This window comes from Globicephala melas, chromosome 10 (assembly GCF_963455315.2).
Source record: "Globicephala melas chromosome 10, mGloMel1.2, whole genome shotgun sequence".
In the NCBI taxonomy this organism is placed as follows: domain Eukaryota; kingdom Metazoa; phylum Chordata; class Mammalia; order Artiodactyla; family Delphinidae; genus Globicephala; species Globicephala melas.
Genome location: NC_083323.1, coordinates 61,154,696 through 61,167,969, shown reverse-complemented (window position 1 = coordinate 61,167,969; position 13,274 = coordinate 61,154,696). Strand labels below are relative to the sequence as shown.

Sequence of the window (13,274 nt, the reverse complement as noted above, 5' to 3'; positions counted from 1 at the left end):
CCAGTGACTCGAGAAGTTTCTCTGACTTGTGAGGTAGGAGAATAGGAGAAGCTGAGACAGGAAGTGACGTGTGGTGAAGAAGAGCCCGAGCGTGGGGATGACGGTGAACAGTGGGGAGTTGTGGGGGATGGTGAGCAATGCAGGAAAGCCTCAGGACTAGAGCAGGAGACAAAAAAGCCTCCGTCCCTAGTGAAGGGGAGCCAGACCATCCCGCCTGCCCCCGGGCCGTTTATTGCAGCAACAGGCATCCACTCAGCACCTCCTGAGGCCTGTGGAGGCCCCAAGAGGACGGCGCAGGCCCTGCCCTTGAGAAAGGATCAGACTCAGGCCAGGGATTGAGGAAGGTCTTTTATTACTGTTGTCATCATTATTCTTCAAATCTAGTAAATGAAAACCCAAAATAAGAGAGGGCATGCCTCACCCTTTGATTCTTCTCTTCCCCCGTCTCTACGCAAAAGAGTAGAAGCAGCAGTGAAACACATGTATTGAACCTTCTTCACGGCTACTGTGACAGTCTTTATTTATCAAAGGTGAATAAAACGGGGGAGACCGGGCTCAGGACATGAAGACCCTGTGCAGAAGTAGCATGAGACTCAAGTCAAGTGAAGCCACAGCTAAAATGTCCAGGAAAAGACTAGAATGTGGTTGTGAGGAGATCTCAGAGGGGGATCAGCGCCCCCACTGACAGGATGAACAGTTGCAGCTCACACATGTTGGGTTCTAGAATGGGTCTCTACAGGTGGAGCTAAGGGGAAACGTGACGTGGAAGCTATAGCTTTTCCACTGAGCGGAGGGGATTGATTTGTACCAGACCCTGAGGACTGTGGACCCATGATTTCTGTCCCCACTGCCCAGCAGTGAACCTGGATGTCCATGTGCCTCCATTTGGGAAGGAGAGTCTGCGGGCGCCTGGCTCTGTCCTTCCTTCTGGGACTGTTCAGAGCAGGCTCCTCCACCGCCGGGCACAGGACCCTTTGTCCACCTCCAGGTTTTTTTTCTTTCCACGCTTCAGGGATTCCCTCCCCCCAGCACAGAGCTTCGGCAGTCCACCCCCCTGCACGCACGAGTGCTCAGACCTTCACATGACAGAGGCTCATCCCCTCGTTTGGGAGTTCCAGAGAAAGAAAGGAGTGTTGAGATTCTCTTCACCCGGTGTCTTCCAGTCCTGTAACTCTCCACCTGTGTCTGTGGTATCAGGGGCTGAAGGGAGAAAAATTTTTGTCCTATAAATTATATAAAGTGTTAACAAGGATGTTGGGGAATTGGACCCCTCATCTACTGCTGGTGGGAATGTAGACTGGTCCGGCCTCTTTGGAAAGCAGTTCGGCAATTCCTCAAAAAAATTAAACTTGAGTTACCAATGACCCAGCCATTCCACTCCTAGGTATATACCCAAGGGGAATAAAAACATGTCCACGTGAAAACTTGTACACAGATGTTCATAGCAGCATTATTCACAATAGCCAAAAAGTAAAAACAACACATATGTCCATCAACTGATGAAGGATAAACAGAATGTTGGTATAGCTGTAACTAGAACATTATTCATCGATAGAAAGAAAAATGCAGTGCTGAGGGGTGCTGCCACATGGATGAACTTTGAAAACATTATTTTAAGTTAAAGAAGCCAGTCGCCAAGGACCGCATATTATACGATTCCATTTATACGAAATGTCCAGAAGGATTAGACCTGTGGAGATAGAAGATAGATGAGTGGTTGCCAGGACTAGGGGGAGATTGGGAGACTAGAGGGTGACAGCTAGAGGTGTGGGGGTTCTTTGGGGGGTAATGAAAATATTCTCAAATTGTGGTGACGGATGTATGACTCTGAATTGTATTAATAGCTATTGTATTGTACACTTTAAATAGCTGAATTGTGAGGTTTGTGAATTCCATCTCAAGAACGCTTTTTTAAAGAGAAAAGCCGTGGGTAGCAGGGGATAGAGAGAAAGAGACAGGGAGCTGATGACGGGCCACCGCAGGTGGGAGGGCTGCGGAGGGGGGCAGTACCTCCGTGTTGCTTGTTTCCCTTTAGGCACTATAGGCAGCTGCTGCCTCTCTTCCAGGCCTTCGAGGACATCTACATTGAGCAGAGAAAGACCATTCGTACCATCCTGGAGTACGCTGACAAAGTCTTCACCTATATCTTCATCCTGGAGATGTTGCTCAAGTGGATAGCCTATGGCTTCGTCAAGTTCTTCACCAATGCCTGGTGCTGGCTGGACTTCCTCATCGTGGCTGTACGTGTCCTGCTTTCTACTTCCCACCCATGCCAACAGGAAAGCAAAAACAGGGACTGTCCTTCCTCTAATGGCTGGAGTTGCCTGGGGCCCAGGGTGTAGGACAAGATGTAGATAGAGCACGACAGCTCCTTTTGGAGCACTCAGATCGTAACTTTGGAAGGGGACTCTGAAGTCCTGCATTTGCTCCAGGGACTAACTCAGCAGCTCTTTACTCTGGTGGTTTGGCTTAGAAGTTTCAGAGGTTAGGATTGGGCAGAATCATTGGTGTCAGAGCCTTGTTATTATTAGGCTGGGAACAGGAGGATTGTGTCCCCAAGCCAGTGTGATGTCCTCCTCCTGCCACCAGGAGAGGGCTTAGAGGACGAGGTGGGTGCTGCTGGAACGGAGGTGGTGGTGGGATCTAAGTACACTCTCCTGCCGACCGTCCCCGGGGACACTCCCATCCCCCTCAAGTCTTCATACTAGACTCATCTGAACAAGTCAGACTGTCAGGGCGAGGAGGAGTCACCCCGAAACAAAGCCCCCCCTCTTCCCACATGTCGCATTTCCACAGAGGTGATCAAACTCTTAAGAAATCCTTTTTCCTCCAGGTTTTGAGAGCCTCTCCACAGCTCAGCGGCCTTCGCCTGCCATGTTCCTTTTCAGGGTGGAAGCTGCGTCACCTGACACTATTTCTCACCCCACCACGACTTGTTCCTTATTGGGTTTTCTAACCATGATGAGTGATTCTTATTCTGTCTAATCACTAAAGCTTTTTTTCTTTCAGCCAAATCGGCATTTGAATGGGAGTGAATGGGGATTTCAGGAGCAGGGCCCAGGGAAACTTCACTTCCTTCTGAGGGCTGAGAAGCGCCAAGAAAGTGGAGTGCTTGGCGGCTGGGTTGATACATGTAGAATATGGGTTTCATTGGCTATATGGTGAACTACGTGTAGAGTGCCTCCGGGATCTAGCATAGAGCAGCAGGGAAGTAACAGGCACCTGGCGTTCTGCTCTGTTAATGCACTCCTTTCCCAACACAGCATCTGCAACTTCCATGGTTTAATGACTCCTTCCAAGAGCTGTCACTGTGCTCCTATCTACATTCCCCATTTCAAAAAGCAAGCCTTCGGGAAGATCCCTAAATGAAGTGAGGGGGTCACTGTCTGCCGTCCGAGTGAACCGGAGAGGTATCGCCCCAGAGTTGCCAGCAAGAGAGCCTCCTAGCCAGACGTTTCAGCAACCTTGGATGGAAGGGACTCTACCTCCCACAGATGGAAAGCTTGAGTTCTAGGAGCTAAGGAATGGGCTTGGGATAAGGCCCAGAGTACTAAAGTGACACTGGGCCAACTTGCTTTCTACAGAACAGGGGAAGTGCTCTGGAGTCTTCATTTCACTGTAACTCCTCAGGACCACTTAGAATCAGGTGGGACACCCGTGGGCATCCTAGAAGCCCCTCATCTTCTGGACCTTCCAAGAACTCGGATAGATACATCCACTACCACACTTCCAACAGCCCTAGGAAAGCTGTGATTCAGAAACAGATCTTCCCTACCATGACCTGCCTCCTGTTCACCCTGACCTCTACTACTCTATTCCTCTTCTCTCTGGGGTGCGCAACCCCAGAATTTGTGAGTATCAATCAGGTATCCCACATTCCTCTGGTACCCAAATAAGCTGCTAGAAGCATTAACGATTCTGCATGTCACCATTTATTTATTTAGCAAATGTCTTTAGTACTTTTTATACTAGGTGGCAGGGAAACAAAAAACATGAGAAAGGCATGTAGCCAACTGACAATAACCCTTAAATCCCCCTAGCTTTGGGGAGTTGCTGGATTCTTACATTGCCATGAGACCTGACACTGGCTCCTGAGAATACCTCTGGACCAGTGACTAGTAGACAGACATAAATGAAACACCATTCTCCGTGTGGAATTGTCCCAGAAGCCATAGGGAGTCACGGGACAGGCAGGCAGAGTCCCAGCCCCTGGGAAGCTCACACTGGCTTGCAGGGCCACTCTGACCTGATTCCAGGCTGTGGAAATCCCGCATCCCAGGAACAGGGCTTTCCCAGGACCTTCCTTCTGTTTTCTCTGGGACAGAGCAGTGCATCTATTCTTCATGTCTCATGTCTACGGAGCATCCGCAACACAAAGCCTCCTGCCAGGTATCGTGGGGGGATACAGAGAGCAGAAGACGAGGTCACTTCTCTCAAAGGACTGAAAAGATGGGACACGTACACAAATAACCAGTGTGAAGCAGAGTGTGCTGGGGGCGGGGGGAGCCCCAGTCCATGCCGTGGCTGCACTGTTGGCCACTTTTGAGTTGTGGGCGGAGAATAAGGCTTAGACTGACACCTGGACATGGGGAACTGTCAGTTTTTGCTGTCCTTTTGGACAAAGTGTCTAGTGCCTTTGGCATTTTAGAACATCCAGCAGGTGTAAATTTTAGGTCCTCATTTTGGAGCGTCTCAGACTCTCTTCCTCCCATTTCATCCACCGGTGGCTTGATATCTGAATCTGTTATTCATCACCATGTTTGTTTCCCTAATGGATTTTCATTCTTCCTTGTTGCCCTTTACAGCTGCTCAGAGCACTCTTTAGGATCATGGGGATGATCTAGACAGCTTCCAAGGTTAACTCGCTGTGTTTGTAAGCCAGGCGAATTCCCAAACAGAGACACCATTTTCTTTTTCCCAGGTCCCTGGCTGCACTGGAGATCTTGTCCTGGAAAAGAATTTTGTCATCTTTTCCCAGGGAAATTTACCACATCAGATCCGGAGATTAGCCAGCATATCGGTTCCAGGGATGGGAACTTGCGGAGACCATTCACCTCATCCTGAATTCAGACTACTGAAACCATTCTCCATTTAAAAATGTTCACATCATTTTGAAAAAGCCACCCAGTGTCTCTCCCTTTTTTTCAGTGCCTGAAGCCACAGATACCCTGGATTTTGACTTGCCCTCAACTCCTTTTTTTTTTTTCTTTCAGGTTTGATTCTTTCCTTAATTCTAAACAATGTTCTGATTATGTCCAGTGAGAGTTTAACATGGAGACTCGGCAGATTATAAAATTGCCCCTAACTGTTTAGGAATAACCCAGATAGGATGCTTGCTGGTCCTGTCTTGGGTGATCTTGGCCAGGTTGATGAGTTGAGCGGCAGACTCTCTCTCAGCACCATTTAGAGCCAGACTCTGAATTGGCCTCTGTACCTCCTCCACCCTTCCCCCCACTTTAGGCAGGCCTATTTATTATCAGACAAATTACGCACCGCCCCCCGCCCCGAGAAGAGCTTGGGTTGTCTTGTCTTGTGTGAAACTTAGTTTTTTGCAGTCTTTACCTGGCATAGTTTCACAGGATGAAGTTGACTCAGGTATTTTGAACTCATGTATTTGGTTGAGGTAACTTAACTTACCTTCAGATGTACCTATAGATTCTTTGGGGTTAAGAGTTGGCTGCACTTGGCAATAGTAGGCAAAAGACACCTCCATGGAGAGTCTTCCTGTTAATGATGGATGGAGGGAAGATGGTTGGTTGGTACTACTGTGTTCTAGATAAGGATTTGGAGGCGCTTGTTTTGAACAGAAATTGACCTCTGAGCCATCTACCCTTCAAAGAGCATGAGTGGCCTAATAGGGCAGCATTTCATTCCAGATTTGCTTCAGATACAGCCCAGGACTGTAGAGGAGAGACCTGCACTAATGGGTTACGAGGACAGGCATAGTTGAAGGTTCACAACCCTTTGAAAAACTGAAACCTTTGAGCCTGCTCATCCGTGACCCTCACCAGGGTCATTGACCTGCTACTTCTACCCCTGCTGCTTAATTATAAATATCTTCCTTTAAAGCAACTTTTTTTTTTTTTTTTTTTTTTTTTTACAGTTCAGAGATACAGAATCAAAGAAGTAAATCCCTCAGCTAGAGAAAAAAAGCAACAAATGAAACTAAGTTATGGATTGTTGCTTTAAAATGCCAGTTCAGGCCAAGCCGATCTGTAATCACCACTTCCCAGTAGAGGGAATTTAAGAACTGTTGATGGAAACATCTTAACCGATCCCAGAATTTGTGGTGCAATATAAAGGAAAGACTGCTCTAAGAAAGCCAGGAGCCCAAACATTCTAACTAAAGGTATTTCAGGTCTGGTGCCCCCTGAAGAGCTACATATCTCTCTCCGGTTAGGCCCAGGCAGCCTTAGGTATAGTTAAGGGTCGGCGTGGTAACTGTTCTGAGACCTCTGGCAGAATAAGGTGAGTTTGCCAGTGGAAGAGCAGGAAAGAATTTGACCGTAACTCTAGGCCCAGAGACCAGACTGCTTCTCCCCAGCATGGCAACATATTCAACCCCAAATTGTTCAGATACCGTAATCCTCTATTGAGATTTTGTCATCCAGCCTTCCAGTGAGGGAGGTGACTTATCCATGGGAGAAAGAGCTCTGGCCTGGGAATCAGGCATCTGAGCCTTTAATCCTGGCTCCAGAACTGCCAGTGTGACACCGGGCAAATTCTTGTATATGGGTCTCAATTTTCCTCATCTATAAATAAAGAATTATTCCAAGAACCCTTCCAGCTGTTATTCTGATGATGAGAGTAATAGAAGATTGTCCTGGAAAGGACAGACCTGAGGCCAGTTCTTTTGGGGCTGTTCTGGAGAGAAAGAATGGGGATTATAAGGGAAAAATATGGATTCAGTTGTCCAGACCCACCCAAGCTCTCGTGGCCGTGAAGGAGTCATGGTTATAGTTAAAAGATGGAAGGATTGTTGCGGTTAAAAGTGAGAGAATCACTTAAGTGAGTTCCCATGGAGCCAAACCTCCATCAAGAAGTTTCTTCTTTTGGTCCTTTTCTTGTTGGGAACTGCAAAGTCAGCTGTGGTACTTACTGAATACGTTTCCTTGTTGATGTAGTAACGCATCCAATTCTCAAATGGTTTCTTGTCAACCAGGAGTAAGAGAGCTTGTCCCTGTTGGAAGTCCATGGTGAATGAGCTGAGGAGGGGGCAGCCTGTGTGGAGTGTGTGTATTTATCTGTATTCTTTTCCATAGGTACCATTAAATTTGTCTGGCTTAATTTAATGGGAACTTCGGGGACCTGCAGAGACTATAAAGGGCGAGGGTAAGGTTTTTGTCATCTGTTCAGGCTCCTCTCCTTCCAATGGAACTTCCTCATTCTCCCTCTCCCTCCAGCCTCTTCCCTTTGCCAACTCGTATGTCTGTTCTACTGCCCTCTCTCCGCGTTCTCTTCCCTTTGTGTTTTTTCTTCTGCCTCTCAACCACCTTTCCTTCCAGGTCGTTTGAGTCCAAGTTGAAGTAGGCAGCTGGTGTTACCCACTTCCTCTTCCTGGGGGGGGCGGGGCCCAGTCTGTATAATCAGTGCTAGGGGCTTTATTCTAACACTCTGGAACCTCTGTTTTCTTTTTTTTTTTTTCTTTTGTTTCCTTTTTTTTGTTTTTGTTTTTCTCTTCTGTTTCCGTGTAGGTCTCTTTAGTCAGCCTTATAGCTAATGCCCTGGGCTACTCGGAACTAGGTGCCATAAAGTCCCTTAGGACCCTAAGAGCTTTGAGACCCTTAAGAGCCTTATCACGATTTGAAGGGATGAGGGTAAGATACTAAGAGCAGCTGATCCTTCTGCATGCCAGTGGAAACCGTCTAAGCATGCTAGAACTGATCACGTGGTGGAAAGGTCATTCACACACGCACTCTGGATGCAGCTGCTGACTTGACCCTCCACTCTTTGTCCCCCGCACCTGCCCCAAGGGCAGTCGCGTTTAGCTGCCTCATCACATTAATACCGGCCCCACCCCCGACAACATGCCATCGCAGAACATGTTAACATTGGCTCTTCTCATCTGGCCTGGCTTATCTGTAGCACTTCGGGGCGGCTTTCTGGGCTGTTGATTTAATAGGGAGAATCACCAGGTGCAAAGAAGGGGAATTGTCACCCACAGACCCACTGAAAAGCAGAGGCCGCAGGCAGGGAGAGTGCAGGGTAGGGGCGTCAGCCAGGTGAGGACTGCGGCCTTGGAGTCACTGAGAAAGCGGCCGAGAAGGGGCTTGAAGACGGGATGGCAGGCCTGGAACTGGGGACGGAGCAGAATTTGGCATGGCCCTGGGAAAAGAAATGCTTTTCTTTCTGTTCTGATTCCTCTTATTGCACCTTGTTGTTCTCAGCCCAGTCCCGTAAGGACTGGCAGCCTCTGTCTGATAGCAAAGCTTTCCTCCTCACCCCCCACCCCTCTGCCCACGCTATATGGTCCCCTGTCCTAACACTGTCAAAATAACAACCGGGTACGATGCTAGGTGACTATCAGCTAGTTCTCCTGAAATTTCTCAACACCTGCTATTCCTTCTTTGGCGACAGCTCCACCCAAATCCAAACAGTGCAAGGTGCTGTCACCCTGCCAACTATAGAAATAAGGCTCCCTCTTTTGGTGCCTTTTTGCTGTCTCTCTTGCTTTAAAAAAATTGTGTGCACGCGTGCGTGCGTGACCGTGCGCACACACACACAGACAAGTCCGTAAAATCAAATGGACCACTGGCTTTTGGTGGTAATGGTTGTCCTATGGTAATCAGAGAGGTCTGTTATACTTAACGAGACCAAGAAAACTCATTTTAATTCAGATGTTGAATACATGCAGGAGAGCAAACCAGAGGATACGTTTTTAAACGTGCAGATATCAGAATGTAGGAATAAAAATTAAACTGTTGTGGTAGTTCACGTGAAGCAAGACTGCTCAGAGAAACGAGGTACCAGGACAGTGCTGCTTCATTCAGTCCTCATCTGTGGGTTCCTGGCCACTGTTTCGTGAAGCCACCCACATCTGTACAGGAAGACGAAAATTTCACTGGGACTTGGGAATTTTATTATTCTAGTTTATCCAGACAAATGCTTTCTGCAAGAAATGTGCATTTCTCCTGTAGCACAGTCACAGTTTGGTTTACTAAATATAAGCTTTATGCAACCCACCTGAAACCATCTGCAGGAAGGTCAGTTCCACAGCAGCATAAACTTATTTTAATTTAAGAAACAAAACTTGGGATTCTAAGTCTTTCTCCCACAGGTAAGAGAGGTTTCAGAATGTGTGCAATCAGGTCATTGTTATGCTCGGGCTAAATGTAAGGGGAAAGTATGTTGCAGAGGGCTCAGTGTTTTAGGGGGCCGTGGTGTCACTGAAAACGGGATTTAAATGCTCTTCCCTCCTCTCCCACCTTCCCACTTTTTTTTTTTTGGTCCGTACGTGGGCCTCTCACTGCCGCGGCCTCTCCCGTTGCGGAGCACAGGCTCCGGACGCGCAGGCTCAGCGGCCATGGCTCACGGGCCCAGCCGCTCCGCGGCACGTGGGATCTTCCCGGACCGGGGCACGAACCCGTGTTTCTTAAATCGGCAGGCGGACTCTCAACCACTGCGCCACCAGGGAAGCCCACCTTCCCACTTTTTTCAGAAAGCATTAGTTAAAATTTTTGAATAAGTCCTACTAGTTTTGTTATAAAGTTGATAATCCGTTTTGGTGACTGAAAGCTAAAGATAGTAATTGCAAGATTGTACCTAAACTCAGTAGCCTGTGATCCTCCACATGCCCCAGGAGGGGTCCTGGAGCTCCTAAAAGGAGACTGGTGATACCCAAAGAAAGCCCAAAAGAAGATGCCCTACCGACTTTCTCCATCTGGGTGCCCATAACTGCCAGTCCCAACCTGTGGCAGAGGCAGTCCTCCCTGACCAGCTGCCGCCAGTTGGCTCACGAGGAAATTACGTGTGTTGTCTGAACACAGGAGTGCTTCTGGTGGCCACACCTCTTCCCTTTAGCTCCTCCTCCTTTCCTCACCTTTCCGGGACTCGCAATTTCCATTCCCTCAACACTTTTACTTGTCAACTTTCAAGTAGTTGAGCCCAGAGGTCTGGAATGGGTGACCAGAAGAGCAGACACTTTTATTTGAAAAGCATTAGTAAAGGTTTTCTCAAATGAGATAATAAGGGCAGGAACAAGTTTGAACCCAAAGCCGGGCTTTCAAACAGTAAACATTCAGTGAGGAAAACTATGGTAAAGGATGTCACCTCCTTTGGTTGGCTCCAGTCAGCGACAGCACGGCCACTTCTGGTTGGGCCGGAGGTGAAAACTCAGGACCCATTTCTTTCCTGCAGTTCCCCAGCCCTTCTGTGCAAGAATAACTGCAAGAAGGGAGGAGTGAATTTGCCCCAATAATAAACAGAATTAGGGACCTAGGTTTTACTTGAACGTTACTCTTCTGCAGGGTCGTGTTTTTCATTTCTTGGTTTGGGTCCTTGTGTGTGCCAACACTTGCATAATCGAAGAGATTATCCCCTTAGAAAATTTTAAACAAGACATCTTTATGAACTGAATACCATCAATGCAGATGGGCTCAACTGTCACTGTGCTGCTCTGGTGAGAGGTTCAGACCTTCGCTCGAGAGGGAACATAAGGCCCTAGCCTGTCCTGGGACACTGGCTTCAGTCTCTTCCTCAAACCAAAGACCAGAACACTGAAACACTCATGCTGTCGGCAAAGGAATGCTGAATGTAGTTCTTTGCTTTTCTCTCCTCCATAGTAATCTTCATTTAAGGATTTTGCTGTGCCGTTAAACTTTTGAGGGTACAGAATAGTAACGCTGTGAAACATGCATGCATTTTTGTTGATTGTCAGTATATAGTTGTCCATTAAAGCCATGTTCCCTCTGCCAGATATTGAAAGCTATTTGACAGATTTTATAGTATTTAATGAGCAATAACGTTCTAGGCATTAGAGAGAAGACAAAAATGCTGAAAGAATTAGTACCCATTGGAATTTTTTCATCAAATGAGATTTCTATCAACTGCTAAATACAAACTTCCATTGCAAAAAGTAACTTCATAGGTTGCTAGCTTTGAGTGATATTTCTATACCTAACTTTTAACAATAATGAATTTCATAATTAAAGGTGACACAGAATAACGAGTTATTAGGGAGCAGAAGGGGAGATCCACTTTATTATGTAACTGTCCATGGAAACTTAAATTATCATTTATATATATGTCTATAGTGTAAGAGTTCAAAATAAGAAAGCATGGTTTCTTGCTCTTTGGTTGCTGAGAATATTAGCTAATGTTCACAACAAGGAAGAATTATTAGTAAAGTTCATCAGCTGTTTACTGTTTTATTCATGAAATGAAGCTAAGAAGTTTTTCTTTTGCTTATAATGAAAGTACATTTCATTATAAGTGAAAGTACATTTGCATCTCACAAGTACATTGGATTTTATAGGATTTTTACGTCATATATATCAGAGAACGAGGCCCAGTAAATGCTTTTGTGTACTGATTCCTTTGAGCATATCTATGAGTTTAAAAGTGCAAAGAGATTTCTTAGTCAATTAGCTAATTCTTCTTCCCTGCTGGAAATATTACCCCATATTTAACTGTAACACACAGACGCTATGTAGGACAGGTTAGACTAGGTGAAGGTAGTCAGAAGAATTCCTAGAGGAGGTATACTCTGAATTGATATAAAAAGCAAGATTTCTAGGCTTCAAATCTTTGGGGGCCAACTTCTGTATTGCACACTTGTGATGGTCTAATAGAAGGTCACGCTCTCGCACCTGAGCGCTGCTGCAAAATGCTGTCACATAGACTTGAGCTTTTGAAACTTTACATAACCTACTCCCTTAACTTGTGAGAAACAAATCATTCCATTTGTGGGTCATCTTCCTTTTGCCTATTCTTTTGCACATTTCATTGCCTTGAAGTACTCCCATCAAAGGGTAGGCAACTGTAGAAAGAGGAGATAAAATTCATATCTGATCACCTGACAAATTTGGTAACATAAATTAATAATATGAATATCATTCTCCACAGTAACGTTGGGGAGTTCCCAGATTTCAGGTGTTCTGGCTTTCCTTGCTCAAAGTAATGAACAATGGAAGTATAATTATTTTATACCAATGACAGAGCTATTACATCTAGAAGAGATTTCTTGGTCTAAGAATTAGGAAATAACTACCTCTCAATCTAAAGGCCTTCATACATGAATTGGAGAAACACAAAACTACTATTTTAATCTAAGGAGAGTGACTCCTTAGCAGAATATCGTTGCCTTTTCTATATGGGACAGAACAGACAGCTCTTCCCAGCCACGTGTTCCAATGAGTGACATTACAATCTAAGGCCAAAACAGAAGATAAGGAAAACCTGGTCCCAAGTCGGGCTCAAATTAGAGCCCAGAGCTGCCCCCTGGTGTTCCTTCTACAGCACGGCCCTTTTGGCCGTTTCCATGCTGTGCCGGTTGGCAGCGTGTCCTCTCTCTTCCCTGCACTGAAAAGCGATGGAGGAAGGTGGTGATGCTTGTCACCTCCTTCTAACAAAACATTAGAAGACTTTGTTTATATCCAGGGTCTTTATTTTAACTCCACTTATCCTCCTAGGATACTAGAAAAAGGAAGAAACATGCTTCCCATTTTAGGGTCACCTTTCTGGGCCTTAGCAGCCCTGCTTAAGACAACAGCCAGTGAGAATCAGGGAAGAAATGAACACCAGCTTTGTTTTCTGCCCCACCACCTGAAATGCTATTTTTGTAAAGCACTTTGAACTCTTCTAGTGAAAACTGCTGCCGCAGTGGAAGTGTTGTCTAGCTATTCTCATCTATAGTGTGAAGCAAAATCAAAGTTAAAAACACAGAAACTTTAATTCCTGAGGGAGCTCCTTTCCCTTGGCTTTTTTTCACTCCCAAGCTTACTGTAGTCAGTGATTTTTAACAATATGCCAGTTTGGGGGTTTCAAGACCAGTGATCTAACCCAAAATTCTCCCAAAAAACCCAAATTATTCCTTTTTCTGATAATACATTGTGAAGAGTTGAGTCGAACCCCAGATTGAGCAGAGAGACACCAGCGTATTAGCCAAGCAGAGGGCAACTCAGATCTAGAAGCATGCAAAGTCAGGAAAAAAAAAAAAAGCCTGAAGAAGAATAATGAATCTTGCATGAAAAACACCACCATTCAGATTTTATTTTATACTGTTTGGTAGAGGGAATATAGCTTTTTTTTTTTTTTTCTTGAGCCTGCAAAAAATG

At 45.9% G+C, this 13,274-nt stretch overlaps 1 protein-coding gene across 8 annotated transcripts in view; it reads left to right on the top strand.

Moving 5' to 3' along the window:
• SCN8A (sodium voltage-gated channel alpha subunit 8) overlaps window positions 1–13,274 on the top strand; it is a 177,849-nt gene that overhangs the window by 147,008 nt on the left and 17,567 nt on the right. For all 8 annotated transcript variants that reach the window (XM_060306862.1, XM_060306865.1, XM_070046498.1 and 5 more), the window contains exons 20-21: window positions 2,067–2,240; window positions 7,695–7,817. In XM_060306862.1, coding sequence (XP_060162845.1) covers window positions 2,067–2,240; window positions 7,695–7,817 — 297 coding nt within the window. The remainder of the gene's footprint in view (window positions 1–2,066; window positions 2,241–7,694; window positions 7,818–13,274) is intronic.